The sequence below is a fragment of the Pagrus pagrus genome (genome assembly GCF_965226575.1).
Source record: "Pagrus pagrus genome assembly, chromosome: 14".
NCBI classification, from domain to species: domain Eukaryota; kingdom Metazoa; phylum Chordata; class Actinopteri; order Spariformes; family Sparidae; genus Pagrus; species Pagrus pagrus.
The window spans coordinates 14,203,984-14,230,973 of NC_140198.1; the positions used below are offsets into that span (position 1 = coordinate 14,203,984).

Sequence of the window (26,990 nt, forward strand, 5' to 3'; positions counted from 1 at the left end):
AAACAGGTCCCTGATTACAATGGCTATCCAGGGCTGGGTGTCCCTCTCTTGTGACCGACCTCTGCTACAGGTCAGCTGGTAACATAATGTACGATTGCATGTCTGGAGTGCAGCGGCTAAACTCATTGTTCTGGCTGTGAGTGTGTGGGCACGGTAATTTATCTGTCCAGCTGAGTGGCTGAGGAGTCACAAAGGCCTTCCTCTGAAGCGTGGGTTTGCCTGCTACCAGACGGTCGGCCTTGGGGGGGCCAAATAGTTAGCCTGCATGGTTTCTGTAGGAGGCTCCAGAGTCTCCATCTCATCAAAATCTCAGCCAAGGAAGGCTTAACTGCATCCTTGGGAGTAAACAAGGATGGCTTTAGCTTGCTGGCAAACTCAGGAAAAACAGGAATGTTTGTAATTGAGAAGGAAAATGTTGGCCTCTTCTAGCCATCTGTTGGGGTGCATCAATGGAGCAGCCAGCCAGGCAACATGAAAGCTTGTGAATTGAGGCTGTGCTATACAGTAGGTTATTGTTTTGGTGTGAGTTGTCAGGTTTTGGAGATATCAACCGTAGACATGTCTGCCTTCTCTTGAATATAAAGGAACTAGATGGCACTCGGCTTGTGGTGTTCGAAGTGCCAAAAAAAACCAACTAAAAACAAACAAAACAAAAAAAAAAAACACATTTGAAAAGCTCAGAAATCATGACCTGCCTACTCAAGATAATCCACAGAGCAGGGCTTTAAAACACCGATAAAAACGACTGGCATCTAGTTTCATTATTCTTAAGACGAGGCAGACATTGCTACAGCTAATATCCAAAACTCTGCAAACACCGCACCAAAACAATCTAGATGTGCGTATACATAGCTCTACAGGTAAGGGGGAAAATAAATATTTATGATTTGGCCGTGAACTGTCCCTTTAATCATGGGAAAAGAGTGACATTTCTTTACTACAGAACCTCTGTAAGGTGTGTCAACAGAAGTGGATGTGTTGACAGATTGGCGGTGATTGGCCGTTTGGGTTTTAAGGGCTTGAAGGTCAGCATGCAGCTGTGTCTGAAGACATGCCCTGAACCGTGGCACGTGCTCTTTGGATGATTTATGTTGAGGAGATGGGAAACGTCGTGTCATCAGAACATTTAAACGGTATTATTGTTGTAACTGAATGTAAATGACAAAGTGTCTTTTACATAGGATAAATATACTGACTGCTTTAGTAAAGCAAAGACAAAAAAATAATAAAATGTTGAGGCGGCACCTGTTCCTCCAGATGCTACAGACCAGCCACATTAAAAGGAGGAGATAGATTTTAATCCTGCTGAAACACAACCCATAAATTTCCGTGACATTTCATTTCAGTAAAACAGTGTCACTGTTTTATTTGAATTATTCAGCTTTATTAATTTTGGTGATACATCTTTGACGAAAATAAAAAATGTATATATAAATTTCAGGACTGTGTGCCGCATGTCCAGATATTTATAATGATGAAGTCAGAGGCTCAAGGTCAGCATGCAGCCGGAGCTGATTCAAAAGCGAATATCAGGCTAAATAATGTCCGCAATAAATAACGTCTCCACATTACTGTAAAGGGGTAATAAGTAAGATTTTACTGCCCCGTCGCACAAAATGACCATAATATATCTGCAGTGGGTTGATGGGATTATTGATCAACACAAGTGAATCAACACAACTCACAAGGTGCTGAGATCTCCTCTCTATTTTGGACGTGATGTTCTACTCCTTACTTCCATTTTCACCCTCTTCAACATGGAGGACAGCGGTGTGAACGACCAACACGCAACCCCAACTCTGTTCTCAAACCAAAAATGGTGCCATGTATTCATGCTTTATGTTACAATACCCAATCGTGATACTTTTCTTTTGCAGCTCCACTCCCAGGTGGCTTAAGTGTCTCAGAAATAATTAGGAATCCTGAAAATGTGACTCTGTCATTCACAGCAGCTGGTAGTCATCACTCTGGAGGTGTAGGTAATGGTGACATGATGACATTGTTGAGAACCTGATGGTGAGACAAGTCGCAGCAACTCCGAAAGCTGTGTAAACCTACAGTATGATTTCCTAATGAAATCAAATAAAGGTTTCTTTGTGTCAGCTGGCATCTAAGGCATTAAATGCTTAAACATAGCAGATGTTTCAAGAATGATGACTTTGATGTGTGATCTTCCTTTTTAACGAAAGTGAACAAAGTATCTCTGTTACTCTTTCACGTGCATTTTCATTGAGATTTTGAAGGAAACAATTAGTGCAAATTTCATTTTTGGGACAATTTACTGGAAGAGCAATGTCCGTAACGTCCATACAAATCCATCTGGAAGGAGACGTGCATGCTCAGTTCAAGGATTTAAAAACATATTGAAGATAAAACTTGCAAGATTCTGCAAGTTACTGAGCCCAGTAGGGATCTGGAGAGAAATATTCTGGCAGATTACAAACCATTCCTTCAAATCACTAGTGTAGTGTGTGTGCTTAATTAAAGCAATCGTTTGACAGTTATGACAATATGCTTGTTCCTTTTCTTGCTGAGGTTTAGTTTAAAAGCTTGATGCCACTCTCACGTCTGTCACAAGTAGCCGCTTAGCTTAGCTTATCCCAAAGACTAAACAAAGAGTGACATGTTGTGGTATTTCTTGGCCAGGAGCAGTGACTTTGTGGACTCCCAGCTGGTTACCTGTTAACCTCAGAGACTGTCCTCCAGAGAAGAGTGACAGCAACGCTTAATTCAGCGAATGCCCCAAAACGACATATGTTTACGTTCAAGTGACAAAGCCCTCTAGCGGCTAAGTCAGGTGGCATTGTTAGACAGCCAAAGAGTCTGTGAAGGGAGGGTAGTCATTTTTAACAGTTTGATGGCGTCGGATCAGAAAACACTTGTGTGTTCTAGAGGACATGGAGGAATAATGCATTTTGTTGTTTTATTTTTTAATGTTGTAACGTCACAGTGAACACCGGACTGACACATAACCCTTGTTAAAACCTTTACATGCTGTTTTCACACTTTTGGATGGATTGAACATGACAGATATAAACGGAGGCCCGGAGGTTCAAAATGTAACAACATTTCAGAAAACAAAATATTATTCACGGTATCAGTTTTGTAAAATGCTGTATATTCTTAAATATATTTCTGTTTCTGTGAAATGTGTTTTCTGAAATACGATCAGACACGATACAGCTATATCGTCAGTTTACACTGAAATTCATTTTGCATTCTAAGGCAGCTCCGCTCGAGAAGTTCACTCACAGGTCAGACATACATTGATATTGTGTTTTGTAAAAGGTTTTGTGAAGAAATTGTCTTGACCCTTGCGGTCACCTTAGATATGACCTATTATTTAGTGAGATTAAGAGGTGCTGTTTTTTCTTTTTACCTTTGGACATAGTCGGGCTAGCTGTTACCTCCAGTTCCAGTCTTCATGCTAAGCCAAGCTAACCAGCAGCTGCCGGAGGATTCATGTTTACTGTACCAGCATGAGAGTGATATCATGTTGTCATATCAAGTCTCAGCAGGAAAACGATCAAGAATATTCTCCAAAATGTCAACCTTTTCCTTTATTATGCTTACCTTCCCTAAATTGTATTCCCTTTAATTAGGTTTGTACCATTAGATTATCTAATATGTGCCTTCTAGTTGTGGTTAATTTTGTAGCACTGTAGTACTACAGAATCATATATGTAGTCATATAATAAAGAGTACAATATATGTACAATATATAATAAAGAAAATCTTTGGCTGTAATTAGCAACATTACGATTTTAGACCGAAGAGTTCTCAGAATTGCACCTTTAATGTCGAGCCTGCATGTCAGTGTATAAGCCTGGCGTGTAATGTGTAGCTATAAAAAATGATAGTGTCCGTCCATGGCTCATTTAGCAAATAAGATAATATCTCTTCACGTACCTGCCTGACAAAGTCACAGAGCCTCCCACTAATTTGCTTTATGACTTACTTCTCTGTGCCTCCGTGATAAGCTGTGATAGTCACCTAATCTTGTAACTTCTGGCAGCTGTGAGCTATCTCATCAATTAAAAAATTCCCAGTTGAAGATTGGATCCCAAAAGGAATTACTAAAAAATTATTATCCAATTATGATCTGCTTACAGCTGTGTAATTATACTTGACCACATTTCGTCCTGCTGTATGACGAGGGGGTCGCTGAAGTCCGTCTCCTTTTAATTAACCTGGATGAATGCGACTCAGAAACGGATGCCTCGACTGATCCCCTGTGAGCCGTAACCTGTGACAGCTCCTGACTAATTATAGCTGTTGATTGTTTATTTCTGAAAATAGCTTCCATCCATTTTTGGACACTGGATGTGACAGTATTCATATGGTTAGATTCATCTTCATCTTTTATTTTTACTGCCTATTTAAATGCAACATGATGGACATTTTCTTTGCTTCAGAGAATCTAAAAACAAATCACAATAGACACGACAGAATACAAACTCAAAATGACCAATACGAAAATAGAAGAATAAACTTGCACAAATTATTGAAGACTCAAACCAAACCATTTTCTTCCGGCTGTGCTACACTTAATCTCTGTATTGCTTTTAACGTAAAGCATGAAGGATGTTGTTGGCGTACAAGATAGTGTATGTAACCGGAAAAATGGAGCGTGCTACACACTCAACATCCAGCTTAATGGACAGGACACATGCTGATGGAATGTGGTTCAGTTCCTGGGAGACTTCCTTGCTCTTGTTTCTGATTGGAGGAGGAAGATAAAAAAACAACCTCAAGTGAACGAGAACCTTTAGGTCCAAAATGCACAGAAAGACACACAGACTTACATTTCAGCAAGTCAAAAAAAAAAGGAGAGCCTTATCTGTGTTTTACTGTTTCCGCTTGTCCCTGTTTACGTATTTTTTTCTATTTGTTTGTTTGTTTACCAAACACTCCATGCTCGCTGCCCGCTGCACCTACAGTCCCTTGCATCACCATGCCTGCTCTTCTCTATGGACTTAAAAGCTTTTCAATGCATCTCAAAATATTTATGAATCTAAACACAGTTATTTTGCTTCAGCAACTGAGTGCCAGCAGTGAATGCCGCAGAAACCAACCTATAGAGTCATATTTGCAGACTCAAGCATAAAAGTCCATTTGGGCAGTGCGAGAGACTATTGACTCACTATTGGGAGGATGGCTAATGGCACTAAACCAGCACATAGCGTACTGTGCCACCTTTTTTTTGAAAATCTTAAGGGACAAATAATTATTGCATGTACATGTGCACGATGTGTGTATGTGTGTGCGCGTCCATGCATGGTTTTAGTGTACTTGTACATTTTTGTATTGGAGAGCGTAAGAAGCATAACGGCCCTCGATCTATTCCTTCTTTTTCAGCTCAACCGCGAGGCACGTTGCCTAAGGTCTGTTTCATATTGTGAATTAATTATTCTCCGCTGGAATTGTGTTAGAGCGTGTGTGTGCGTGTGTGTGTGTGTGTGTGTGCATGTGTGTGTTTCAGTGACTGTATGTGTTTGTGTGCACTTTGTTATTGCAAAGGAAATGACAGAGCGGAGTATTATTTCCCATCTACCACATCCAGACCTCATATTTTCGAATGCATTAACTCCATGGCTATTGCAAATGCATCTCCAATGCCAATCACATTCCTTTGAATTGCAAAGATGGACAGAGAGAGAGAGAGAGTGAAAGAGAGAGAGAGAGAGAGAGGAGGAGGACCTGGGGTGAGGGTGCAAGGTGGCTACTCCTCACTCTTTGTGTCTCCGTGCTTGTTAAAAAAAAAAAAAAAAAAAAAATCTTAACTGCAGCTATGTGCACTGGAAAGCCTCTGCTCGCTGAATTTTAAAATACCTTTGGCACCATTGTTTTTTTTCCTCCTGTGTGTATACAAGCTGCAAGCAGTCACGCAGCTGTTTCCATGGCAATATCTATCTGTGTGAGGAATTCATTAACCCTTTCTCGTAGGAGTTCCGTGTAGAAATCCCACGTAGAATACAGATAGGAAAAGAGGAAGGGCTGCTACAGTGCTATTTTTGACAAAATGCTACTATTTATGAGACGCTACATATTTCTGGTGCATAGTGGTGAATCCCTGTTCGCTTCCATTGTTTCCCAGACAACTGAAGTCTGTTGCGCCATGCTTTGACATTTGAATTTCAAGGAAAACTGAAATGAGGACACTTTGAATGCAAATAAGGGCATTACATGAGTTACCCTTTTGCCAGAGGGATAAGAGAATGACCAAACGAAGCCTGTACCTCACGGCTTTAAGCCACCCTCGCTGGGAGAAACAGTGAGACTGCGTTTGATAAAAGATAAATCAATGGCACGCTGAAATCCATCCAGCTGAAAGACAGTGTGATATAAAAGATACATGGAGTTTAAAAAAAAAAAAAAGAAACGGAGAGGATTATATGACACGATACATATGCAGACAGCATGTACCTACTCACACATGCAAAGACAAACAAGCACACTTACAGTACATACACTCACTCTCAAGAGGGGGAGAGAGAGATAATGCTGTTACTGACTACAGACTTTGCCGGACGACGTATGTGTCACAGACATGCCGCTTTTGATATTGATAAACCATTGAGAAGATTAACCTCATGCCAGACCTTTGCAAACACTTAATTAATTATTTTGATTGTATCAATAAAAGGCCACGAGGGTCTGGTTAAATATGCACCACCCCAAGTGTTCTATAAATGAAATGCACTGAGAGTTGCAAAGGGACATGGGTGAGGTAAGGAACAGAATCACAGATTCGTATTAGTGTTTGTCCTCCATCAATAGCTATTTAGCATCGAGTGTTGCGCCTCACCCATGCTAATTCTGGAGCCGGTGAACCATGTGACCGTTTGAGATGTGCACTCCTCCGGTGTAGAGGACAGATGAGTGTTTCAGGTCAGCTTGTTGTGTGCTGCCTGCCGGCTGGCGAGCTTGCCTTAGTTTCCGTACTTTGAAGGATGAACAGGTAGTTGTACTGTGCGTGGAGCTGCTGGCTGGCTGTGGACTCCATATGACATGTAACTGCACAAAAATGCAAAGTGAGAATTATCTTACAGAGGGCAGTTTGACACCTCTAACCTTTGCTTAGTCTGATTAGTAATATTCAAACCCCCTTAGGACGAGCCCCCCATGTCATCATTATTGATCTTTTTAAACGGCCTCCTCATCTGAAAAACGATCATATAGGACGACTTTGCAAGCTGCTTTTTACGACCCATGTTTATGTTTTTTGTTAGGCAGCCTGTAGTGGCCGTAATAGTTATAATAACAGCAAAGCAGAGGTGAGAATAAGGAGCAACAGATTTTGCATAGGGTTGAGGAAAAGTTAGATGGGTGGATAAAAGTTCTTTCAACTTACAAATCTTGTAATGTTACATAACGTAACGTATGTACCGAAATGGAGTTACACAGGTAACGTACTTATTTTAACCCAAACCACAGTCTTTTCCTAAACCTAACCTAGTAGTTTTGTTGCCTTTACCTAATCAAACTGAAACTGTGCAACGAAGGTCAGCTACGCCTGTCAATTTTACGCTGCAATGGTCTTATTATTATGGGAGCCCTGATATATGTCATTTGGGGATTCATTGTCAATTGACCTGTTCAGTCATTCAGGTATGAAGATGTGTTGTTTTTAAAATATGTGTTACATTTTCCCTAAAGACTTTCTTGTTAACGGTCAATAAGGAAATGTTCATCAATTTCTAATTATGTTGTGACATTGGTACATCACTGAGTAATCTAACAACGATCGAACATGAAACCAGGTAGTAAATGTCGAAGCTGGATGTCTTTCCATTTTATGGCCATGTTTAATAATCATGGATGGATGCCATTCATGGCACAATGAGGTTGTAAATCACATACATCTGCCATCCTGTATCCAATATATATTGGATATATATATTACACCACATACAGTATAATGATCAATAGTGGTTCTCAATGTGATGCATCATTCTGGCTTGTTTACGTGCTTGTTTTTTTTCCCTGCTGAAATCAGAGGTGGACAAAGCGGAAGCAGTAGCATGCATTTTCCTGCTTTCTTGTGTGCAGTCTATGGTTTGAGTGTAAACAGCGCTCCTCACTAGTATCTGGAACATTGTGGTGCAGTTCAGCCTCAACGAGCAACACACTGCACTTTGATTGGGCTTTCTACGGTAGCATAGCAACAATTGCCTGGTAGCCTGCTTCGAGGTGGTGCTTCAGAGCCGTGTGCCGTGTGTTTTCAAAGCCTCCAATCTCATCTCAGCGGTCAATGAATGGCATGATGTACATTGAAGTTGAACCCTCATTTTCTGAAAGCCTGTCAGGTGCACTGTTACGCAGGGAGGAAGTGAGCCCCCGCAGTGCTGCTTTGACCTGCCAGTGTGATCAGACACAACGATGAACAGTGGATAATCATGAAGTCATACAGGACATATATACAGTACCCATATATAGATTAAGCTGATTCACCTAACATCAAACTCCTGTTTACATATACTGGCCTGCACATCAACGCCTGCAGATCATATGATTTAACTTGACTCTGACTTTGTAGGGCTTGTGTGTGGCCAGGGCCATGAGAGCTGAAAACACCTGTGTACCTTTTAATGCTGCTGGCAGACTGTGCATCTTGGCCACATACGTTTTGGTTTCCACTTTGGTATTTTGTCTTGTTGTTATTCTCACCTACTTACAAATTTTACTTTGAAGGGGTTGGACAGTCTTTCATTTGACCTCGCCATGGAAACAGCATGCCGGGTACCCAGGAAAGTTTGCATTGTCCTTGTGAAGTGACATCGTCCACTCCGTCATCTTGTCCAAGTCAGTTAAGTCTGGGTGACAGAATTCAGTAAAGAAAAAGGTTGTTAAGTTCAGATTACTCATAATCGTAAAGCGGACATATGATCAATTTACATCTTGACTTAAGCAGAAACTATGTTTAAGTAGTTATTTACTAAACCTTTTTATGACTTGGAAATTATCTTTTCTCTGAGCAAAGTGTAGACTTGACTTAAAGATATATGTAAAGATTTTGCATTAAAGTGTGTAAAACGACTAGATCTTTGTTCTACATTTTGTTGAGTTGTGTACGTACATTAACCCAAATGTTTCCAACAATGTTAAACCACAAGTTTACTTGGGCTAACGGTGCATGTCATTTGGTCGCCCATTGATACATCTGTAATTGGAAGGAAGCAAACAAGACTGAACTTAACATGAATAAAACTTTAAAACATGACCTCGTCTGTGAGCATTTGTGCCTGAGTCACGTCAGATCAATTTTGTTTATGGTGTCCCTTAACCACCAGTTAAGGAACTTTGACTGTGGGATCATTTATGTTTATCCATGTTACTTGCGAAGGTGTTTATTGGCCCCAAACAGCTGGATTAGTTCACTGTACACTAGCCTTAAGCTAACGAGCAAAAGCACACATCGAGGGCATGTATTTAAATTCAGGTCAACTCTGACTTGTTGGTGTAGTGAAATAAATGTCCTCTCCAGCTCCAGTCAGTAGTCACCACTACAGTACAGAAAAAACAGACAGTGAAGGTCACCTCTGCAGATTACTGCTGCAGTCAGGTTGATTAACAGGACTGAAGATAAATCCACTCTTTCTCGCTGGAAATGATGTTCAGACTTTAAGTACAAATGGAAGAACGTTTTTATAAACAAGGTCCCTGGTTTGCTTTTCTAAACCAAGGTGAGACAGCAGCTATACCAACTTGATTCAGCACAGTAACAGAGACCGCTATCACAGTTAGGTTGACCAAACATGAACTTGAGCTGTTAAGGACTCCGTTGCCGTAAATGAAACTTCTTCGTGAGAAGCCTTGATTGCGTTCTCTAATCAAGGGGAGTGCGCAAAATCCCACAACACATTAACATTAAGTGAACTCTCATTAAGTCACTCCCTTTTATAAAACATATATCCGCCTCTGTCACACACTGACGGTGAAGTTGCGTGAAGAGAGGGTGAAACGTGTTGAAACCTTTTTAAACACATCGGTTAGATATATCGTCTGTTACTTAGAGTCGATTGGGGTGTTTGACAGATATGAACAGCAAGAGAAACAGGGAGTGACTGGAAGGCACCAATGCATTAACCATGTGATACTATTTATATCAGAGGAGCAAGGGTGACCCAGTAACTCACATGTGTTATGCAACATATGAATGGAGCAAAAAAGAGTATGGTACATGCACATCTCAGGGGCCTGGATCTCCTTGTCATAGATGCCAATTAGAGTTTATTGCAGCAATCAGAGAATGCGGTTAATGGGAGCACTATTGCAAGAGCGACCAACTATGAAGGAAAGCACAGACTGAGCATGCCCAGATAATGAAAGCATCACACAGGTTCCAACTCCGTATTACTCTACATCCGTACTGTACGGCCACTACTCTGGCTCTCACCAGCATAACCTATGGGAGATGAACTGCCATCAGTGAATAGATATATGGAAATGTCTGCTTTTTCCTCATCATTTTTATTATCCTGCGCACAATTACTTTTGGCTTGGTTTCTGTGTCTGAATACGAGACCACAGTACGTTAAGCAAGTTTATTCTCAACTTGTCTGGTGAATAATTTGCATTTAAATCACCATTTTGAAAACAGAAACTAGTTAGGTAAAAGATCCGGCACAAATTCAAAGGGGAAAGCTCACTGATGACTAGGTTTACAAGGTTACAAACAAATGCAGTATTTCTCTCCAGGGACTGTGATAACATTTATGGGATGGCGATGGCGATGTATTTTCTTTGTAACCTTCACTACATAACCCAAATCATACAGTAGGAGATTAATTACTAATTTCCAGAATTATGGAAGCCATAATAAATGGTGTGTCCTGTTAACCGAGCATTCTGGAGCTGTTAAATGAACATTATTGTATTCAGTGACAGTCATTGTTATGACCACTGTCCCTGAATAAGTGAGCGGGGGGCAGGTGGAAGCTAATGAAAAAATGGTATACCGTTAAGAGAGATGATGCTTAATCCCTACTAACTCTGAAGATCCACATACTGTTTCTAAAAACTGATATACTGTAGCTTTTTCCAAAGCTGTCAGCCACATCTTGTGGTCTTCTTCCGCTTATACATGAACTTTGAGTTAGGATTCATTTGTTTGTTGTCAACACTGAGTTTCACACACTAAATATACTGCTTTAGTTTCTGAGAATTTTACAAGGGATTTACAGCCATCAAACTATGAAAGCTTGTAGTTAAAACTATTCACTCCGGTGATGGAACAAGTATGAACTATGAAAGACCGGTCTGTGTCTTGCAGCTAATGGTGAGTTGATTACTCACCCCTGGGTGCCAGGTCATGGTCAGTCATGGTGTTGCCCTTTGATGTACAGTATGTAATTGCAATGTCATTCTATCTGAAATGTCTGCACTGTACGTCAGTCTCGTGAAGACAGCCCAGTTAATTGTGCCATGCCTCTTCAGAGGCTGAGGCGAAGAAAAGCCGAAAAACAAATATACAGTTTTAGCTTGACAATGACGTTCAAATCCAAACCAGCATCACCGGAAAATCAAACAGAGTTGTCGTTTTTTTTTCTTCTTTGCCAATCCATATTCTTTGCTGAGTGCTGTGACATCACCTATGGGAGGGACAAACTGAATTTTAATCTTTTTCCGGATGTGATGGACAGCTGAGAGTATTCAGAAGCAACAAATGACTGCTGAGTATGAACAACGTATGAAAAACTGAGGCTACAGACTGTGGACATCGCAGCACTTGTGGCCCTGACAACGATGGTGATGATGATGAAGAGGACAATGATGATGAAGCAAAAGTGAAGTGTGACACCCCTGACACGCCGCATTTCTGCTCCATGTATGATTATAAATGGCATTTCCCCTCCATGTCTACCAGAAACGGATCCATGGCTCTGTTGCTGTCTGCTTTTGTCCCACTGACACCACAGTGGTGACAGCATTGGGTCTACTCCTTTAAATGAGCCTTTGCGCATAGCCTTCACCACAACTGCATCAGTGCTGGCTGGGTTGCTTAGCAACTGGACAGCACAGAGATCCCTGAAGAAAACCTCCTCCTCCTCCTCCTCCTCTGTATAAAACACAAGCTTGTGTGATTCTTGAATTGTGATGTGCGCGTTTGCGATTTCCAGCAAGGATGTTTGTGTTTCAACGCACAAAAGAGACTCGTGATTAAAAAAATAGGAAACAAAGAGAGAGAGAGAGAGAGAGAGAGAGAGAGAGAGAGAGAGAGAGAGAGATTGTGCGTGTTCATGTGGTGTGCGCGCACGTGTGCCATGCCATGTATGTATGATTGTGTGTGGGTGCGTGTCTCTCTCTCTCTCTCTCTCTCTCTCTCTCTCTCTCTCTCTCTCTGTGTGTGTGTGTGTGTGTGTGTGTGTGTGTGTGTTTGAGTTTCAAAAAAGTGGAAGAAATGCACGAAAACGCATCGGCACACACTCGCAGCATCCTAATGGGTTTCAGAGAGAATAGACAGACAATTCAGCGCATGAACAGGCTGTCGCTAAGGAATTCACCTTAGGTGTCCCCCCCACCCCCCCTTGTCTCTCTCTCTCTCTCTTGGTCTCTCCCCCCCCCTCCCCAGTAGGACATTATTTTAATTTCAAAACTAAGAAGTCAAAAAGAAATCGAGAGGAAATCAGAGCGGAGGTCTGCTCATCATGTCTCTCCGGACTGTTGATTCTCAGTCATTTGTTGATTGTTTCCAGGAGGAGACGAGCGGACCACATTAACGTGCTCAAACGCCATTTAAGCTTGGACAGCGGAGGCAAGTGGACTTTTCAAACAGCATCCTCCGATATGAACCCCGGCGTTGTGATACATGCACTGGCGTATTAGTTGCCATCCATATTTCTCGGCATCAAATTTTTTTCTTTTTTTTTTCTTTTCTTTTCTTTTTTTTTTTTTTTTTTTCTCCCAGCAGAGGAGTGATATAGCCTGCTCTGACGTCTGCATCAGATATTACCCAGTGCTTTTTTCAATGTGCATTTTCCCCTCAGTGACTTTGCGCTGATCTACATCATCATCAGCAGCAGCAGCAACGGGAGGAAAAAAAGAGAAAAAGAAAAAGAAAAGGGAATGAAGATTTCATTTTTCTTTTCCCTGCGCCCACCGCTCCCCTCCAGCCGACCAGCGTTCCCAGCTCAAACAAATATCTTTTAACAACATCACGTTGTGGAATAGTCTGGCGCCGGAGCATCGCTGGAACCATGCCTCTTCTGCAGATTTGGACTGGGAAATTTCATCCGCCGATTTGATCATTAAGAGGCTGCTGCTCAGTCATTCATGCCAGTGTTTGTTTTTTTAAGGGGGAGAACACTTGTCATCACTTTTAAAAGTATTGTGTATGCTGTTTTTTGAGCAAGATGTCTGATCTTCTGGTGTTGGTCGAGGGGCTCTGTGACCTGCACGGATTTCCATAGCCGGGGAAGAAACAAACAGAAAAAGAGAAACCACCCCCCCCTCCCCAAAAAATAATAACAAAAAAGAAAAAAAACAAAGAAAAAAAAAACAGCGGGGGCCAATTACGAGATTTTTTTTTTTTTTTTTTTTTTTTTTTTAAAAGCGAGAAGCTTATTCTAATGAAGACATCGCATGTGTAGATGTAGGCTAGTTTATTCGGCTTTTTTTTTTTAAGAGAGGCAATTATCATTTTTTTTAATTGCCTGTTTTTTACTTTGTGCATTTTCTGGAGGACCACTTGACTGGTTGGATTATAGAAACTATATCTAAGGATTTGTGGAGATGTTGGGTCGTCAAGAAGATAAATTATGTGGAATTTCCTCTGCTCTGGCGGCTTTGTCCTTCTTCTGCTTTGTTCAAAGGTAAGAAAACGTCGCTTTGGGAAGAGAAAACAAATAAAAATAACAACCTTTCACACCAACAGATGTGATGAGCGCTCAGTGAAAAGCTTGACATGTGGCAAATCGCATTAAAGGGGTACCCAGGCCCACTTATTAGGGGCATTGCTGCCGATATATGCTCTAATAGACGGAGCTGTGGCGCGCGCGAGCGTAAAAACATGCGCGTGCACTGGATCAAGCCTATTGTGAAACGTAACCTACTCCCGATATGAAAATGGGGATACTATTATATGTACTGGACGTGGCCGCTGTCAGTGTGCGCCTACCTAAATGACAGCCCTACAGTAGGCTCAGCCGGTGATTGGATGATGGAATCAATCAGCCACGGATCGATTGATTACGCTGTGGTAAGCAGCCAGATGTATGAGTCTACACCGCTGGAGACACTCGGCCTGCAAGCCTGCTTTTTTATTCTATAGGCGCAACATAATATTCCCACTCATATCATCATCTCTTATTGACCAGAACCAAAATCAATCAAAATCGAAAAAATAATCCCAGCAGGTCATCATCTGCTGTAGCGGTCAGGGTGGTGTGAGATTTACAGTTTCAATAATCTCCTCTCTAATGTTTACAGTATGAATTATAGCACAAGCCCTCTTGAGTCACAATCTCCTGATCAATCCCTTTATTGTTTTATTGTGAAAGGCACTCACAAATATCCCCTGTGGCCTCCTCCTCCTGCTCCTCCTCCTCCTCCTCTCCCCTTGTCTGCAGTAACCTACAGCCTCACTTATGAGATTTAGGTGCTCACACAGAACTGGGTCGCACTTTTTGTGACATTCTGATCCCATTAGAATAGCCTGGAAACGCAGCGAGAGAGAAGGGGCGTAATCTTGTACGCGTTCCAGGTGTCACTGGATGTCCCCTCGCAGTGATGCTCTCAGGTGTCGAACCCACAAGTCCTGGAAGCGGCCAGCTTGATGAACAGCTGCACTACCTATGAGCTAATTGAACAGTGCTTCCCTGGCTGAGCCGAGGGCTAGTGCTCCTATCAAGGGAGAAATTGTAACCCACTTCCCTCCCCTCGTGCCCCCTCCACACACTCATCCCACACCCCGTCCGTAATAAGGAACCTCAGCTGGAGAGCTGGCCCGGCTCGGTCAGGTGATACAGGTCATGGCACCAATGTTATAGGTGTCAGTCAGACTAGAGCAGACTATATGCTGCTCCTGGGGATAGTCTGCCTCTGACTGTGCGATGGGAGGCTGTGTTATAACAGAGCTTATTTAAAAACATGAATAAGACTGGGCTCTCGCTGTAGGTGATGACACTGTTCTGAGGGACCGACATCAATAAAATGCTTGACAAGGTGTATCGTCATTACATCTCCTCAGATGATTAGATGGATGTACTGTAGGTGGGGCAAAAAGCGGGACAGTGCATACGCAAGGCAGAATGCTTTTAATGTCATATAATTACATTGTAACATAAAAAAAAATGACATCTACTAACTGTAATTCTCATTGTGAATATTACATTTTCATTTAAATTGTATTGTTCTGTGCTTTTAAGTTGACAAAGATAGAAAACAAAATAGAGAAAATATGACAAATTGATGCTCACTTCATTAGGGTTCATCGGTGTATTGTAAGTGTTGGGTGTTGTTTAACGCACCCTAACTCCTCTTTTCCTTTGTCAAAGCCTCGCCGTGTTGACGTAACCTATCCAAATGTTCCATTCATGTTACAAATGTTCAGAAAAAGACTGTGTGTGGTTTTCATTCGCAGCCTTCATGGTTCACTTCTCTCTGCTTCCTCTCACACTTGTGGTTTCTGCCCTCAGCTCCTCCACTGGAAGCTCGGGAATGTCTGTGGCCAAGACTACCGTGGACAAGTTGCTGAAGGGATATGACATCCGTTTAAGGCCTGATTTTGGAGGTACGTGCTGTGGCGGCGCTTGTTTTCGGGGCTCTCGGGCTCTGTTGTCGAGGGTGCTATTTACGAGTCAAGGTGTGCACACAATGATAGTCATTCCCCTGGAATCCTTCATAGAGTTGGCCTCGTGGCAACGTATAGGGAACAGCTTTGATGTGACTGCTACCATGTCATTACTATGCATCTATTCACATATCGAAGATGGCTGCTCCTCGAGGAAGTAGGGCACACATGGAGAAGAGCAGTCAAACACTATGTTTTTTAAGAGCAGTACTTTTCTGATTAGAGACGTTTTATGGCCTCTGTGTATCACATAGAAGTGTTTCTGAGAATTTGATTTGCAAATCAGGAAAAGCCCTTCTGCCCCATTAACTTTGATTGGTTATTTTGATAATTGCTGAAAATAGAAGGCGTGGGGGACAGTCATTCGTGTATGTCATTTGGGTTGATTGTTTTGCTGAAACTATTAAATCGCAATAGATGTTAAGCAGATTTAAAATTGTTCGATTTCTGAACAGCACATCATCTTGTTGCTAAAGGTTTGGCTAAGGATAGGGAGAAATTTAATGTAATAAATAATATGGCACCTGAACGTACGACGTATAGGCTCAATTTAAAGAGGGTGTTTCTTGTTTTCAACGTTTTGACAATACCATCTGGGGCCTGGTCGGTGCAAGGCCACTCGCTGATGACGTCGTAACTCAACGCCGACTGACAGCCATTGTGACGGCTCTGATTCAGTACGGTGTATTCATTATAGCACCAGATTTATTATGCCTGCTGCACACATGTATTCAAAAAGTTTGTATTCCAAAAAGCTTATGGCCACTTACTACAGTCGCTGTCTGAAAAACAAAGAACAAAAGATGCTTTTTTACTTCCAGGGCATGTGTGATGTTATTTTAATGAGAGCGAGGAGCACAATAGAATGTCTTCGTGTGTGTGTCGCCACTTAAATCTGCTCCTGCTCCAGTAGCGTTGGCCAAAAACCTAGCACATCTTCAAATGCTAAAATCTAAAATGTTAAAATGTGTTTTCACTGAAACATGTGTACAGGCGTGACATTTAACTTGTTGAAAAACATAAACTTTAATGAATGGAAGGTAGAGACAATGTGGCATGACTCACCTAAAAAATATCTGAATAATGCTATGCAGCCGGCTTATGTGTAACAAAAGCTAGACTGCGTTAAATGAAATCATGTAATGATTACATGATACATGTTGATGGCCATCGCCTGAAGAAAGTTACATCTCCTAATTCACTGTGGCAGTTTGGCTTTTGTCTGTATTGCTAAATGATATAATATGTTTAGAATAGAGTAAGTTTCGATTTAATTCTAGATGTAGACATACATAAATTTACATTTTGTACACATAATATGGCCTTTAAGTTTATGCAGCAGATACAAAATATTTTATGTCTGTTAAGTATATATGATTCTCCAGTCTGTTTATAAATAGGCTGCAGGCAGCAGCTTGTCAGTCCTGAGACCACACCACACTTGATGGGAATGAGAGCAAGCAGTGAAAAACGTATAGCAGGTGCGCCTCCTCATATAACCTTCCACTGGTCGGGTGCACTGCCAAAAGCAGATGCTCTGATGGAGGCTTATGTGCCAAAATGCGTTAGCCTGATGTTAGCCATTGTAAAAAAATATGTTATAGTTGATATAAGTCTTCGTTCTGTGTTTTGGAGTGCTGCCATTCCAGAGATGTATCATTGATTCAGAGGAAGCTGAATGAGAGCAAGCAGCAAATAAATGTCACATTTTCTTTGTTTCTGACAGTTGAATCAACTTTATAATGCTCAACAGTAGTTATGAACGTTTCACATTCAAGAATTTTCAATTTGCAGCCAATATGAGCTTGCAAGCCTCAGTCTATTTTAATATAAAATAGCACTTACAGGATAAGTTCACCCAAAAATGAAAATTCAGTCATTATCTACTCACCCCCACGCTGATTTAAAGTCAGGTGAAGTTCTGACATCCACAAAACTTTTCTAGAGCTTCACACAAACAGCATTGCAGCATTAACATAAACAACTGTAGTAGCTTGGGACTTGTTTTAAAACGTAAACAAACAGCCAAAAAACAAAACAGAAAATGGATGTGGCGCCCATTCAGTCACTGCTCCCCACCAGCATTCCACGCTCTTGGCCTGAGCGTCGGTGCTCTCCGAGTTTAGTCCAGGCAGAGTCAGCTAGCTGCACAGCTAACTGAGCCAACAGCCAATGGCACCTACTGTTAGCAGGAGTTAGTAGTTAGCAACAAGTAAAGCTTCCTGTCCATCAGGAAACTCAGTAAATCACAGAGGGAAAACGATACTATATGATCCACTTTCAACATAGTTGGTTGTGTGTGACTTTGTTCTGTAAAGCCATACTAAATTCTTGCTTTGATTTCTGGTTTTAGATTAAATAATTTTTTTGAAGATGATTTCAACAACCATCTCTACTTGGAAATGTATGTTGATGGATGCGATGATGGATGCTTAGATATTGGTTGGTTATGGCCCCCTATTGTCTAGCAGCCTGTAAATGTGCTGGAGTGGGTAGGGCAAGTTTCACAGAGTGAGTATCCCAGGCAGAGAGTAGCTGTGCTTCACCCTCAGGCCAGGGAGCTGCAGTCCATCATGTCTTGATATTTCCAACATCAGTCAGCTACTTCTGTCGTGACACAACTGCTGACGACCTTCAGCTCTACAGATTCAACAAAGAGGGTTTTAATTTGGCTCAATGCTGGACACTTACCGTGGCTCCTAACTGTCGGGCCAACACCCATATTTGAAATGAAAACCAGCTGAAAGGTACACACGGATGGAAACACAGATGTGGTCTGAATTGTTAGAAAGAGGTTGCCGAGAGTGATGCTGTAAGATTTTACTGATGCATTGTGGCCTTACCACCAGTATATCCAGATGAAAAGCCTACACAGACCCGAAGCAGCAATCATATTATTCTTGAATTTCCGAAAGAGCTGAAGTGCAATTACATACACACACATATAGTGAGTATGTATATATAGTTTTGCAGATAAACTTGCAACTTTGTGATATTTTTTCCACACTAATGCATCATTTACGAAAGGTTTATGTATCTCTTCTTCTCATTATGTTTTTACTTGGATCATAGCTGTTGGATGTAACTTCCAAACAAATTGCCCATGGTCATAGAGCTGAGTCATAGACCGCAACCCCCATATAACCTGAATGATGCATTACTTAGATTTTGATTCAGCAAGGTTACCAGAGCATTGCAGACCCAGCTAAGAAAGTATGTTTTTTTTTTTTTTTTTTAGGATGGCACCAAAGTTTTTTTTAATTTTCTTTAAACACATTTGCTCTTTTTGAATCAGTACACTTCTATGTGCAATTGGGTAATTCTGTACTTAAATCGTTTTGGAATAATTAAATGTATGCACACTACTATTACTGTTGCTGCACTACTACTCAATCAGACAACTGAAATGAAATATTTTCTTTGATAAGAGAGAAGATGCATGTGTTTGCATCACACACTACCTTTGTTATCAACATGAGCTCTCTGTCTTCTAGTTTCACTTTGGGGATGTATGTTGACCTATATTCAGGGTGGAAACCCATTTACAGAAAAATTGACAAGTCTTTTTCAAAATGCCTTGTTGATCGCGTCACTTCAGTCAGTGGCATTTTAGCAGTTCCTATTATCAGCACACGTATGTTTGCTACATTATCTGCTCTTATTAAATATTCAACACCAATGGAATAAGGATGAAACACATTTTAGTCCTAGTTTCTCCTAGTTACACTTTCCCATTCACCCCGCCAACAGACTATAAAATGTCCTTGATGGTTGTTGATATCTCGTGATATGGCGGGGATACGGGTGGTCTTTTCCTGGTTTTAAAGGCTGCATTACAGTAAAGTGATGTCATTTTCTGAACATACCAGACTTGTTCTAATATCTGCCTTTACCCACTTGGTCATTATATCCACATTACTGATGATTATTTATCAAAAATCTTATCTCTTAGTCTCTTCTGGTCATAAAACATGGTCATATTGGAGTTTGTGCCCCAGTCCTAGCATTTATGAGGTGCTTTTGAGGAGATTTCAAAATAACTTCTTAATTTATCGCCATATAGCCATAAAATATCGCAATATTAATTCAAGGCCATATTGCCCAGCCCGAGTTGAGATGAAACATTTTATGTAGGGGTTCAGGATCCTGGAATAGCATCAGTAAAGCCGGTTGAGATAAGCACAGGTAAGTGTAGTTTGAGCTTGGCCATGATTGGCTCAGAGGCCCTGTTTACACATGGCATTAACATGCATTTTGGGTGATCAGATCATAAGTGGGCAGATAATGAAAGTAAGCTGTAGTCTTTTTATCCAACTCACAAAAGAATATAACATAAATTAATGAATAAATAAAAAGTTGGTAGTATTTGTGGTGGGACGAAGAATTAAGGAATCTTATTACCTGAGGAAATAAGCTACCTTTGTAGTTTATTGGTATGACCCTGGGTACTCCTGTATCGCTTGTCAGACAGCAGCAGGGTGAAAAAGCTGCGGCTGGGGTTGGTGTTGTTTTCTAGTGTCATTAGTGCAGACTCCTCACCTCACTGATATCACTAATGCTCAGTAGATGGGTACCAATGATGCTCTGGGCAGTTTTAATTACCTGTTGCAGAGCCTTCCTGTCCTGAGCCATGAACAAACCATGATGCTTCCCACAGAATGGTTTCTATTGCTCCTCTGTGAAAGTAACTAAAAACGCATTTCGTCTTTCGGATGGAAATTATATAGATGTTTATTTGTATATAGAGCAGGAAGTGAGAACCAATCACAAGTGGTCATTCTAGACACATGTGGAGACACATTTCTTTGCCAGGTGTGAACTGACGTACTTACTGTAGATTTGACTGAATTGGCTTAGAAGATTTTAAGGAGGAGCCAGGCTCCATCAAGGGTCTTACTGAGGATGCACATGAATCCAGAGGCTACCTTATACTTTCACAAGCCGAGATTGTTCTTCATGCCATAAATTGGAAAGGAAGAGATGGAGTAGTCTCACAGACTGTGGATCATAGCACCCATTATATGAGCCCAACAATAAAAGGCACAAGGATTTCTTTCGGGTACTGCTGCCCAGTGCACAGACTGCCTTTTTTCCAGCCAACCAAATAATCCTCCCATGGATTTCTACTCTTCACAAGAAAAAAAGTCATCATCAAAATCACCTGGTGAGGTAATTAGACTGTTGGCCCTTCATAGCAAATGGTTGGCCACCTTTGGGTTAGTGTTAGTGGTATCCTGCCACACCATTTTCCAGTAAACAATAGACAATCTGCTGCAAGATCTTCACGGTAATTTCATCCGAGGGTCACAATAGCAGGGAAGAGTCTTATAGAAACTGGGCTGTACCTGAAAAAAAACAAGCATGTGTCCCAGGCACCTACTGTAGTGTGTCATTGGGAAACATAATTGTTGCATTGGCAAAATCTGCCTCAAAGAGGCCTCCAATCCTAAGGCCTTTTTGGAGCTCAGGTCATGGAAAACTCCTTTAGCAAGATATCAGATGCCTTTTTGACAATTCTTACTTCTGTACTGCCGTCCTCCGAACGATGCGTCTTGTGAACTGGGCCAAGCTTTGGAAGCTTTTCAGGGACTGATGGTCTTCTATTTAGCTCAGCTGCCTGCATATTACGCTGCAGATAATGAGATAGTCTTGTCCTGCATTGCCTCCTCCTATGGTGTCAATGCAGTAGATGGTACAAAAACCCACAAAAACCCACAAAAACCCACTGGTAGACCTTTATGATAAGTACAGACTGTAAATGTGTGATGAGCTTGTTCAATGAGAGTCATTGCATCCTGTCCATGGCCTCTGGTGGGATAGAGCACCGGGCTCTCACAGGCGTACCAGTACAGCTATATGTACAGAGCGAGTAAAGGGATTGCAAAGACAGATGCACTGAGCCGCTTACTTCTGCTATATGCACCTGCTACAATGTGTATGCCCCTGAGACAATGTTTTATGTTGAAAACTGTCACATGAGCTTAAACAGCACAGCTGTTTTTCAGACATTGGATAGAAGAGGACCCAATCCTGTCCTATATGTCCAATGTTGGCACAAAACAGTGTTTGTAGTGATGCATCCTTTGGGGAATGGTTGTACCTCCCTGTGACTGATCATGGACAAAACCGGGTTGAAACCTTCAGATTGAAAAGATGTTCCCAGTCGTTACCAACATTAACAGAAAGGAAGAGAACAAATTGAAATCACCTTGTATTTGGCCAAACAAAGAATGGTTCCACCAACTCCTTACATACCTGTGTGGCCAGATTTCTTGTTGGCTCGTCCTGGCCTGACTTTGAACATGATTCAAAAGGCAGATGTTCCTTATCGGTCCCTTGAATTGTGGATGCTCCCTCAATGTGGAATGATGACCCTATCACAACAATGTGTTTGCCACCGATGGCCTGCTCAATACAGCAGTTACAGGCAATGGGACAACATTAACCTGTGACCTTTGTAGTAAATACATGAAACAGAATGGTATTTGTTACATGTGTACAGTTTGCCTGGGAACATCCCGGCGATCTTCTATTATTTTATCAGAGCTTCCAGTGGCAGCACCAGTCACTGTCGGCACTAGTGGACCTGGTAGACTGGAGACCAGCAGTCAGTTCTGTCACAAACCATATAAGCTAAGAAAATAACAATAGCCTTGTCCTTTAGCATTTAGCGTTTTTCTTGGATTGTTTTTGGTAAGAATTCGAATTACTGTATGTATTTGCACTTAAATTGAGCTTTTTACTACAGGGTTAGGGTTAATAAAGAGAATGATTAGAACCAGAACTATTTATTCTATAGCTGAGTCTCATGTCAAACTGGCTAACAGCCTGGCTCTAAATATGTATTGTGTGTCCAGGGTGCGTGAACAAATATGCATATATGTTTAAATTCATCACAAGTTAATTGCAGTTTAGATAATCATTGTGCTTCTTAACAAAATTTCACTGCAACTTTATTTTTGTTGTAAGCAAACAGATTTAATTCTCTGCAAAAAATGGTGCACACGCACACACGCAGGCATTCAAGAGTGATTGAGACCTTGCATCAAATGATTGTCGAGTTGTCTGCCAATACACTACAACTGCAAATACTGCCTCTCCTGCATAACTCAGCCCACCTTCATACACGCCCTCTGAAATACATGGTGCTGTTTCACTGACACACGGCTTTGACGCATACATGTTAGCACGGTGGGCCGTTCTGCTGTATGATGAAGTGGTTTTCCTAAAAGTGATGACCCATAAAATGTATCTGAATAAATTGATAAAGTAGAGTAATGAAATACATGACCTAGCTAAATCTGTTTTATAAGAGGCCCATTTAATTATTAACCAGTCTTTCAATACATTTACAAATATGCTGTTACCTTGTAATAGATGATTATTTGAATAATTCTAAACATCAACAAAATGAATGATTTATGGATGTTTATTTTAGACTGTGGCAGACAGGCATGCAGCTTTGAGCACTTAAACACGCCTAATATTTCAAGTTCTTCTTCGGACAAATTGTACGTTTTTTGTATCCGCTGTACGCAGCTATGATCTTCTCTGCATCTCTTATTACCTCTGTGTGCATGTAAAGACTTCTGGAATACTTTTTTTTTATGTAACCACTCAAAATATGCAGTTATTTCCAGAATTAAGAAATACTTCCCATGGCCATGAAGCACTCACAGTATTGTTTGTTTGTCACAACAGCAGTGACGTCTGTTCTTGAGCAACGTTTGTCCACATGTATGTATTTTTACTTCTTTCTGCATGTGAGCTAGTAAGATATTATTTTCTGTCTGCGTACTTCTGCCATCAGGAGTCATGGGCTGTGTTGAGTAGGGTTTGTACTGCCGTCCGAGAAAAAAGGGCAGGGTGATCTGACAGTTTCTTATGCTATTACTGATTTGTGCACAGGAACTGGAATCATATGGAGTACTGGGTCACGAGTGTGCAGGCTTTTGCAGTTTCGATCTCAATATTAAGGAAAAATCAAAAAAACACATGTGATGTCCGGTCAGTTGGAAGAGATAACAGCTCAGTTCTCACCTCAATCACGCATTCGTCCTTCTGGAGGACATATTTCAAACCAAGCTGTCATCATCACGAGAACGGGTTTAACCAAGCTGTCATCAGCACGGGAACGGGTTTTTATGATCTCAGCTTCCACAAGTTACAAAGCATGAAGGGTGATATATCACAAATACTGTGAACACGCCATTCTTCCTGCTGAGCTGCAACCAAGTGTAGGGCATTGCTGGACTTCAAAGAACCAAATGATTAACATGCACTACAGCAATCATGGATACATACGTAGTTAAATGTGCTTTGGACTTATTGTGTATATTGCTGGTATAAGGCATGGCAAAATATGTGTTCAGATACAAGTGCTGATCATGAAAAGCATAGAGTGAAGTTGAACCCCCCCTTCCTCTAAATATAGTTGACAAATGTCCAGGGGGTAGTCTGAGGCAAGCACTTTTGAAATGGTGACTTGAGGATGAGCTCGTAGTCACAGACAGAATGTATTTAAAAACTGCCAACTCAATATAGGCTATGCTTTAGTCATTTTGATAGTACATTAATGCACACAGAAAATAATATACTATATTTCTGACATGAAGAAGCCACCTGAATTTGATTTAAAAAAAGATTTAAAACACTAGAAATCATTACAATCATTAAATGGGAGTTGATAGACTGAAAATGTATTCTCCCCATGATGAACACAGTACATACCACAGTGTTTACTGTGCCTACAGAAGAGTACAACTTGCACTAGATGCAACCTCATAGGGAGGATGACTCAGCAAAGGGTTGAGTGAGAAGGCCGTTTAGCAGAACATTTGTGGAGCAAAACAGTGTTGCGTCGATCGGGACTTTTTATAATTTGTACTTTTACAATTTATATATAATTCTACGTGAAGCTCAACTGTCATAATCCAAGTCTCCGAAAGCTGTCCGGTCCTGCCGCCTAGCTGAGTCACTCTTCTTACACCGACATCGACTGGCCACTGTTGCTGCCTCCACTGCTGACTCGGAAGAACAGATTGCAACCAACTGAACACCCCTCTTCTTATCCTCCCAAGGCAGACTCATTCTAATAAAAAGAAAACACAATGATCCTTAGTTTCAGGTGATTATACCTTAAAACATAATTATGAATATTATATTCCATTTCTGCCCTTAAATCCCCCATAATCCCACATACTGGACCTTTAAGTAGCCGAATTTTGACGGAAGCATTAGATACAGTTTTGTTAATATTTCCTCACAGTATCTTACAATACAAGAGGAGGGTACACGTAATACAACACATAATAATTGAATCACTATTTATGAATAATGCTGTTTAGCGCTTCTGATTTTGAATTCCACATGAAGTCCATGTATAGAGTGTATGGCTTCTCTAGAAGTCCTATTTGTAGTTTATTTAATGTATTGGGCTGCTTCATACTATTCAGCTTCTTTGCAGTCGTAGTTGATTATGTCAGCATTTACAGTGTCTTTCTCTCTTTCCCTATACTGAACATGGAAAATAATTTAGATTATCAGCACAAATACAGTTCTCTGGTGCTTTCCTAAGCTACTCTCCTTCCTTACTTTGTCCTTGTCTGGTGTAATAAACAGTGAAACTGGCTTACTGTGTATTAAATAGCACTCTGTCAGTTGTGCAGCAGAGAGAAAATGAATTTCCCAGAGCATATTGTAGATGTGCATAAACAGGATGACAAAGAAACTGGAGAGCCTGTAAATGTCTAACAGAAGGTGCTGTACTGGGGTAATTTATGAAGTGTTGTCAATTGGTGGAGATGGCCTTGCAGATTTTAGAAGTCCATGTGACTGCTGAAAATTGCAAGTGATAATGTGTTGTGTGATTATTTTGGATAAGCTTCAGCGGTGCATGTGGAGATGGAAAAAGTTTCTGTACAACAAGTATTAATAAAACTTTCGTATTAATCACTTGCGTGTCTTTTAGGCAGAAAGGACAGACAACAATGTGTCCTTTCCTAGGAGTGTAATGTCACAGCAATGTATAGCTCCACTGAGAGTCAAACAGGAAGGATGAACGTGGTGATGGAGAGCATCCCCAGGGCGTCCTCTGGGGTGTTGTGGGGTGAATCTTCACAGTGGTTATCAGTAGAGATGTTCCAATAGCATTTTTTCCTGATACCGATTGTGCTACCTGAACTATTACAGTTTTATGGCCTGGCTCAGGTTAAATCCTTCATAAAACATGAACAAATATATACAAAGAATGAACATACACTAATGGAGCTGTCTTTTATTATCTAGTTTGACAGTCACTCATAACTGAAAATGAACACTGTTGCTTGCCGTTTATGGATGTTGGCTTCTTGTGCTGTAAAAAAAATCTGTTGCATAGTTGCATACAATTGTACAGGACTTTGCTTAGAAGTAGCAGGGTACCGTTTCTAATAAATAAATGACTTAGTATCTGAAAAAATACCAGTTCTAAATGACTTTTGTTGAGTACTCATATGCAATTGGACTGCCGACATGAGATTTGGTTATGTACTAACATACGTATTTTAATAGGTCATTTTGCCCTCAGTACTTTTAAGTTGTTATTTTGTTCCATTCTGAAGAGGTATCTCATTAAAAATCTTACATTTTGAGCTGTAGGTCACTGGAGTGACCTACACGTTCCACAATTTTATCAACGTTTAACAAACTGAAACATACAGTACATATAAGGTACATACCAATCTTTCAATTCACAGTCCAGAATGAACCAGACTGTATTGATTTTTACTTTTGTATTGACTGCTGCAGCATCCCACACTGTATAAAAAGGTGAATACGGTGTCAGCTACTGCTTTCTGAAGGAGCTTTTTGTAGGCTGGACTTGGGCCAACAGTTGCTGTTGTAGCCAAACATACTCTTCTTCTTCTTCTTCTTCTTCTTCTTCTTCTTCTTCATTCAAGATCTTAAAATATATGTTGTGGTCAGGATTTCTGTAAATATGAACTGAATGGACAAAAAACTGGAAAACATGACAATATAACACAACACGGTATGGCCTAAAAAAACATGGAGAAGAAACACCTCTGAAACACAATAGAGCAACAAAAAATACTTTACATATGAAGCTGAACTACTGAATTACATACATACATAATACTGTAAAGTTGCCCCAGCTGTAGAGATGTGTGAAATCAGTAAACTTGTTTATTTGTTATCG

General features: G+C 40.8%; 1 protein-coding gene across 2 annotated transcripts in view; it reads left to right on the forward strand.

Annotated features, from left to right (window-relative positions):
* The first annotated feature begins 12,629 nt into the window (after positions 1-12,629).
* gabrb4 (gamma-aminobutyric acid type A receptor subunit beta4) overlaps positions 12,630-26,990 on the forward strand; it is a 53,438-nt gene continuing 39,077 nt past the window's right edge. For both annotated transcript variants that reach the window (XM_084372914.1, XM_084372915.1), the window contains exons 1-2: positions 12,630-13,814; positions 15,639-15,733. In XM_084372914.1, the coding sequence (XP_084229040.1) occupies positions 13,735-13,814; positions 15,639-15,733 (175 nt within the window). In that variant the 5' untranslated portion in view covers positions 12,630-13,734. The remainder of the gene's footprint in view (positions 13,815-15,638; positions 15,734-26,990) is intronic.